Genomic DNA, 8,456 nt, shown 5'->3' on the forward strand with positions numbered 1-8,456 from the left:
AAGTAGATGTTAGCGTTTTTCAGGTCTGTGCTACAAACTGCAGGCAGCAGGATAATAAAAGCCAGCTCCCAGATCAGCTTCTCTCATTGGTTGATGCGGCGCGTCCAGCAGCTGCTGCTCCTGAAGCTCCTGCTGCTCTAGACGCTGCAGGACCTTTTGCTGCGCCTTGATGGGCATCAACTTTCAACTTTGCATGGAAACCAGCTGCTTCTGCTGCCATCGGTCTGAATGTAGCATTAGTCAACGTTTGTCATTTTTTACAGCTCTAATGACATTTTCATTTCTTAAAGTGCAACAGTGATCAAATGTAAACAGTGCGGGAGAAAAAACGTGTTGCAAAAATGCATTAAACTGGAAGTTTAAAGCATTAATATTTATGCTGCAAATATGCAGTCTTGTTGGTTTGGTGTCATCAGTGTGATGCAGAGTCGGAGATTTAGAGTTTATCCAACAGTTCATCAGTGTGATGGCGGTGGGGAAGAAGCTGCTGCAGAACCTGCTGGTCCTGCATTGAATGCTGGGAAGCCTCTTCCCAGAGGGCAGCAGGGAGAACAGTCCATGGAGGGGGGGTGAGGGGTCACTGATGATGTCACGGGCTGGTATAGAGTCATCATGGCGTCTTTTGTGTTAGTGCTGGGGGGGATATAAAAAGCAGTAATGCTAAACAAACACTTAGCGATGGTTGGTTTAGCATTGTTTCCTGGTCTCTGACACAAAAGGTAAAAAGTTACACAAGCAGCAACTGACTGCCTGCAGACGACAGTAAACAGTAGACGACACGAAAATGGAGTGGTTATTTACTCACTCATTCACTCACTGAGTCACTCACTGACTCACTCATTCACTCACTGAGTCACTCACTGACTGACTCACTCACTGACTCACTCACTGACTCACTCACTGACTCTGGGCTCTTTTAGGGCTGAACCTTTGGTACGTTGTTGTTTTCAGGATATTTCTCTCTCTGTTCTTCATCCAGCTGATGGAGAATCATGAAACTCTCATATTGAAGGAACCGTAGCAGAGAGCGTTCAGCTTTGGCTTTGATTAAAAAAATAAGTTCTTCCAACCTTAAACACACCAGATGCATTCATGTTGTTTTCTTCATGCGCGTTGTGTCAGTGTTTGTGGCCGCTGGCCGCCATCCTGCGCAGTGACTGATGACTTCCTCCTGTTTCCTCCACAGAGCCTGGGAACACAGGGGCGATACGACAGCAGGAAAAAGTGAGTCCCATCTCCTCTCACCCTGCCTTCCTCTTTCTGACTCTTTTTCATTTTACTGTCTGAAAAACCTCCTGCAGCCCTGGAGCAATATGTCCGGATTTAATAAACTGAACTGCTCTCCTCTGCTGGGTTTTTTTTTTTTTTAAGAGCGGCCCACAAACCAAATATTTTCACTGTTCTTATTGCCTCCCGTCTTCACTGCCTCAAACCAAAATAATGGGCAACAATGAGTTTGATTTGGTAATGAATCTTTATCAAGACTTCCAAAAAGAGTCAGTAAATCTAGTTAAGATGACCAACTCAGGAATCCACAGCCAAGGAGCTCCCATCTCTGTCCTCTAGATCTATAAAACCCTGTAGGTTCATCATAACCACTGAAGGAAGGAATCTGCTCTACAGAATAAACACCATTAACATCTTCCTGGAAGAAAAGAACTGGGTGGAAAACAATAAATGCAATAAAAAACTGGTCTCACCTACTCTGGACTTCATCTCTATGATGTTCGTTTAGAAATCGTCTCATTTCATAAACAATTATCTCAGTTTATTTAGATCTTTGATTGCCTGTTTATTTTCTAAAAGGAAAATGAAAATTCTGACCTACAAACGAATAGAAACACATAAACTACGGTTTAAAAAACAGACAAGAATCAAATTTAGGACATTTATCCTTAAAAGGATTCTCAGAACATGAAGGGAAACATCCAGATGTTTGTGCAAAGAAATATGAAAATAGAATCTAAATTCTGGGCAGATGACGTCCTGCTGTGAGCTGCACTAATAAAAGTTGGAGAATAACTGATTGCAGCTAAGTTAGCCGCTGACGGTGCAGCTGCTGTGATTCACTGCTCTCTACCTCAGGTAAAACATCAGCCTCATCAGTCCTTACTGGTTCTCTAGTTTAATTCAGTCATTACTGGTCCTCTGGTCGGATTAAAAATATACTTTTATATTAAACAATCATTGGCTTTATCTTGAGAACGTGTTCCAGAGAGACGGCCGTATACGCTGCATGACCGTCCTGCAGTCACTGCAGGATGAGCATCCAGACATTATACGTACATTTATTTATTCTTTTCCTTTCATTTGAGTCAGTTAGTAAAAGCATTTTTTAATAGATTAAGTAGTTTTATATTTAGAATATTTTATGTGTATATTATCTGGTATATCTTAAAACTGGGCAAAATCTTCTTATTGAACTGCTTGAGTTACAGGCAAGTATGAAGATTTCTAGAAATGTTCACTTATTTCTAGATCAGTTTTTTAGTGTTTGATCTGAAGGTTTTTTAAACATTTTCTACATGAACTACATCCTTATTTGTTATTTAGCATGTTTTATAAGCACTATGAGGTCCTCAGTGTTGATGCTCCTTGGCTGGAAAGAGAAGCTCCAACAGATGATGGTTGTGAAATTAATTAATCTTGTTATTAGAACCTCTCTGCTAATTTCTATCTTAGATCTAATGACAGAATATGTTTTGCATGATTGCAGAACCGGGTCCAGTTATTCAATATCCAGCAAAATAAAGAAGTGTGGGCGTCTTCAGGTCCCTCTATCGTTATTTCCACTCATCTATTGGATGAATTTTATGGCATCAGAGAGTCATGTTGCTATTAAAACCTTCCAAAAACACAGTGAGTGTGCAGGAGCTGATCGGCACCCAATGGGATCGGCGGGCTGAAACGGTGGGATTAACGTAGAGAGAGAAGAAGCAGAACATCCTGCTGCTCCCACTCGCCCGATGCTCCGCTGTAATTCCATAAATGCCGGTTTCCACGGAGAGAGCAGCACATCAAACTTCACCTCGTGGGGTTTGTCGAGTCGGAGCGTGTGCTTTAAAACTCACACACACTCAGACATTTACGGGCCCGAGGTAGCTATTAAGAATAATGGCCTCCGGCTACCGGTTACCATGGAAACGGAGGCGAGGAGAAAAGGCATGTTTGGAGGAGCTGATGAACACCGCCGAGAGTTCACATCTGTCTCCTGTGTGGTCCAGTGATGCTGTGTGTGTTTACACAGGATTACCTGCAGATGATTGAGGATTTAAAGCTCCTCCAATCAGACGGACCGGACCTGACAGACCGTCAGGAATTTTCCTCTTCGCTCTGTTCTTTTCTTCTTATAATTATACGCTAATCAAATCCTTTTCCTAATTCTATGGGTTAGTGTGAAGTAATGCTTTAGTCACTGATGCAGCAGAAGTTTTACATTTGGTTTGTTCAATGAATGAATGAATGAATGAATGAAACAATTTTAAACAACAATAAATGAATCAATCAAATAGACACTAAAGAGATAACCCCTATTTCCAAACTAACTAAATAAACCTGTCAGCAAACACAGCCAGAGAAATGACCTCCATTAATGGAAATTGTCTGAAAAGGGGAATGAAGAAGCAAAACTTATTTTTCATACCCCCTCTCCCTCTGATTGCACTTAAAGTAGAATAACCTTCCTGTTAGACTTCTGTTTTTTTTAATCCAATATTCACACCCGCAAAAAAAATTATATATATATATATATATATATATATATATATATTAGGGGTGGAACGGTTCACAAAATCCACGGTTCGGTTCGATTCACGGTTTCGTCGTCACGGTTTTCGGTTCGCTTCGGTATATGTTGATTGTTACCCCGAAATCCCATAAAAAATTTATGAAATTAATGAAAAAATCCAAAAAAATTAATGAATTGTAATTATTTTTAATGATCCGCGGAAACCCTGGATCATTTCCGCATGTTTTGCTGCTTTGAATTTAATCATCTGGCGCATGCTCTCTACCATCTCCAAGGAACTCAGAGCGGAGCGGACGGGAGCCACAGTGGAGGCTGTAGGCTTTGCTTTGAGCAGCCGGTCTGGAGCGCAGCGGGGCGGAGCGCTGATGGAGTATGAGGGATTTCGGGGTTAGCCTGACATGTTGGTCATGTTGCTGTTAGCATAAACAAAACGTGTTGCACAATGCTTGCACACTGTTGCACTTTTATCCACAGCTTTCTTCCCGCCGTCATCGTAGGTCACTCTAAATGCAAAGTGGTCCCATACAGCAGACCTATAAAGTGCTGCTGGCGCGTCTTCCAACTCCTGTTCTTTCCCACTCGCCATACCCACACAATTCTCCACAACAACTGATATTTTTCTGCTACACCCGGCTACGCTGCTTCGCTTCTTCTTCTTCTTGTTTACTACTGGTGGTTGGCTTTGGTCGCAGTACCGCCACCTTCTGCTCTGGAGTGGAAACGCTTCACCTATGAGAAAAAGGAGCAGCGCATGAACCGAACGCAACACACGCGAACCGAACCAAGACAGTCGAACCGAACGGTTCTGACGGTTTTCATAAATCGTTCCATCCCTAATATATACACAATTACATACATATATGTACCGTAATTTTTGGACAATAAGCCACAACTTTTTCGACCATATTTCGGCTATATAACAATGCAGAGTAAAACGGTACCTAAATCTATGGATTTTACCATCCACCATGTTGACATCACATTTGCTTCAACACACAAGTAGCCGCAACGCGGGAATGCGGAGGTCCTCCGGAAGCCAGAGATGGGAAATACTTCATTACTGTACTCAAGTAGATTTTTCTGATATTTTTACTTTACTACTTATTTTTATGGCGACTTTTTACTTCTACTCCTTACATTTTTACACAAATATCTGTACTTTCTACTCCTTACATTTTTAAAAATTGTCTCGTTACTTTAGTTTTGAATCATTTCAATGGAGTTACCGTTATTATTTTTCACGTCATCAATACCAAATTCAATCTAATTGGATGGGAATCTACGTTGCATTTGACGCACCACTACAAGATGAATCGACAGATTCGGCGGTATTCATTGGCGGCAAATCATTGCAGCTTGGTGGCGGTGGCGTTAGCATAGTAGCATGGACGACGAGATGATTGAAAATGAACACAACGGAGATCTAGTCCTATTGGCAGACATCCATTTAAAATGTAGGCAACGGCATGAAAAAAGTGGTTTCTACTTTAATTTTATACTTTAAGTAAATTTACAAGCCTGTACTTTGTTACTTTTACTTGAGTAAAGAAGTTTAATCAGTACTTCCACTTTTACCAGAGTATTTTTTAACACAAGTATCTGTACTTTTACTCAAGTACGGAAAGTGAGTACTTTTGCCATCTCTGCCGGAAGCAGACAGACATTGCGAGCTCAAGACAGTTTGTGCGACTCCCTCATTCTGGAAAACAAACGTTGAAATGCATATGATGCAGCTTTTCAGTTAAAGGCAGCCAATTTGACAGTAAACGAAGGAAATAGAACCGCTGCACGTAACCTTAGAATCAACGAGTCAATGGTGAGACGTTGGAGACGCCAGCAGGAAGAATTGCCTCTTTCCCGACAATCCTCTCTGTGCACGAACCATACGGTAATTAAACATAAAAAACCTGCGGCTTATAGTCCGAAAATTACACTGTACACTCACACACATACATATATATATTTCAGCACATTACTTTTTCAAATGAGAAAAACAACAAATGATTTTTCCTGCAGACAGAAAAATGCTTGTTTTAGCAGCTAAATGCTGCAGAGGAGGCATTTTTACTGCGCATCTCCCTGGGAGTGGGGAGTACCAAGATGGCAGCCAGGGGCTTAACTTTTTTTCGGGCAATCAGCAATAAAACTCTGCCAAAATATAGCGCCACCTGCTGACCATCCTCCACCTGCATTCCTTTAATGGAAACAAACCAGTTTAATTAAGAAAACCAGCAGCTGAAGTAGTGAGACACATCCTGACGGCCTGCAGGTGAATGTTTTCTTTCAGAATCAGTCATAATTCATTTTATTCCTGCATGAATCACTCCTGGGATTAAATTTAGTTTTTATGTGTCGCTCTATTATCCATAAGGCTTTAAATAAACTCAGCTCCTTTTATCTCAGCCAGTCGGATGGCGGCGGGTTTGTGAGGGGAATGGGCGTCCTTGCTTTTGGTCGAAGGTAAATCAGTTCAGGAAGTGTGAAAGGTGTGTGAGGACGTTCGCAGAAAGCCTGAAGCGAGCTCACACACACCTGGCAGGGGTGAGAGCGCGGCGGGAAACAATGAGCAGCATCAGTCGTGACTGAAGTTTTGAGTCACGCCTTCATTAAAGCGCCGTTCTCTCTCTGCAGAGCTCCTTCTCTTCCTCTCCTCTTCACTCATCTCAGGCTGCTGCACGTCTTCAAACCAAGGCTGCTGCTTCAGGTTGTTTCTCACAGCAGAATCGTTAGAAACATGACAGTGGCATGCTTGTGTCTAAAGGTTTGTCCTTTAAAGCATCTATTAATCTTTCTGGGCCTCACTACCTTCAATATGTTCTGAAAAACAACTTTCAATATCAGCTTCTAAAGGCTGGTTTGTTTTTTTTTTCATGTCTGCTGCAGGGAATCTGTTCAAACGTGTTAATTTTGTCACTTAAGTCGTGTTTCTTACAGTCACAGTGAAGATGAGTGATGATGTGACACGTTTGCAGGGCTCTGCAGGCTGTTTGTCCTCTCTAGCTCAGCGCTCTGCTGTGTTTCAGGCTCACTTCAAACACCCGCTAAGATCCAAAGCAGCTGCAGGCGCTGGATTCGTAGACGTGTCTTAAAACGGGATTCCACCTCAGACCTGCTTTCAGTCTGAGTTTGAAGCTCTGAGGAACACCTTATACTGCAGATTGTTTATTTATGGATCTTTAAAAAGGTTTCAAACTCATTTCTTTTAAGTCAACTTAAAGGTTCTCAAAATGTATTTTTAGAATATTATCTTAAAATAACATAATTGGATAATATGCACTTGAAATAAGACAATGCTATTATTTTTTTTCTTATTTTAAATGTAGATTGTCTTGTTCTATTGGCAGAGAGTCTTACTTGCACTATAAAAAGTATAACCTCAAATAAAAATATTTGACTTTACAGAATCTGAATTTAATCACTTATGACCTGATTATTTTACGTTGATGTAAACAATAATCCTGAACTTGACCCAACTTTAAATCTTTGCTCGGTTCCAAAGGATTTTCTGAACATTTCAGTTGAACCAAACTAATATATTGAAACTGAACCAACCTAATGTTCTTACTTTTAACTAAATTAACATGAATTAATGTTTTTATTAATTTAAATATAACCAAATGGGCAAGCGGTAGCACTTAGCATCCGTCGCTAACAGCCCTCCTGCTCTTTATAACATGGAGGCTCCAGCTGCCAGTGACGTTACACTACATGATTGGCTGAACGTTTCCATATGATGTTGTTGTCTGGGCAACATAGTGGTTGCCTAGACAATGATAATAACATCCCGCAGCGTCCGTTAGCGTGTCTAATGACCAATGAAATTTCACCTGATCAATAACAAAACTGAAAAAAATCTGTTTCTGGGAACAAAGTAGCTGTTAGACCGTGATATAAAGAGCTGGGTAGCGCTGTGGCTAGCTGTAGCTAACAGGTTAGCATCTTTTAGCTTACTCAGTTAGCCACATTAAGCTATGCTACTTTTAACTTTTAGTCAACAACAACCGTTAGTTTCAACAAGTAGAATAATTTTCTTTGTCTAAAATCTCTACCAAAGTCATTTTTTAAAAACGTCTCATTTGTCCTCTGTCCTCAGATGTTAATAAAGAATAAAAGAATAAAAATAAGCTGAGACTTTTTTGTCTCCTTGTTAAATAGCAGAGCTCAGTCTGTTTTAGAGCAGGATTTACCTTCAAGACTTTACTGATTGTTTTCTACTTTCGGCTACTTTAGATCGCCGATGAAATGTAAAATAAAAGTAAAGATTGGTAATAATATGTTGAGATTCCAGAAGAGATTTGATCCTTAAGAAACGGGTACGACACAGTTTGTCCGAGTGGAGTTGCCATATGATGACGTCATAAGAAGGGGCGGGGCCCCGTGCAGATCTGGTACCTGCACCGGGTATTTAGTATTCAACTCGGGGGGAAAAAACTCCAAACTTCAACAAGCGAGTGCCTTTGGCTAGCTAACGTTAGCGATTCATGGTCATAACGTTATCAGTAAGTAGTTAACATTAACTAGTTAACTAGCCAGCTATAACAGTGATTATATGCAACTGCTTTGCTACTTGCATTAACTTATGGGTGAAATCCACCCAGGATGTAAAGACGACGAAAATGTCTCCTTGAACCCCAGTGGGCCTCAGCAGATGGCCGCTCACACTGAGCCTGGTTCTGCTGGAGGTTTCTTCCTGTTCAAAGGGAGTTTT

The 8,456-nt window shown here is 41.0% G+C and overlaps 1 protein-coding gene across 1 annotated transcript in view; it reads left to right on the plus strand.

Annotated features, from left to right (window-relative positions):
* LOC107082905 overlaps positions 1 to 8,456 on the plus strand; it is a 93,029-nt gene that overhangs the window by 34,451 nt on the left and 50,122 nt on the right. Inside the window, exon 6 of the mRNA XM_015371803.1 lies at positions 1,187 to 1,224. Coding sequence (XP_015227289.1) covers positions 1,187 to 1,224 — 38 coding nt within the window. The remainder of the gene's footprint in view (positions 1 to 1,186; positions 1,225 to 8,456) is intronic.

This window comes from Cyprinodon variegatus, unplaced genomic scaffold (genome assembly GCF_000732505.1).
Source record: "Cyprinodon variegatus isolate N-32 unplaced genomic scaffold, C_variegatus-1.0 Scaffold65, whole genome shotgun sequence".
Taxonomy (NCBI): domain Eukaryota; kingdom Metazoa; phylum Chordata; class Actinopteri; order Cyprinodontiformes; family Cyprinodontidae; genus Cyprinodon; species Cyprinodon variegatus.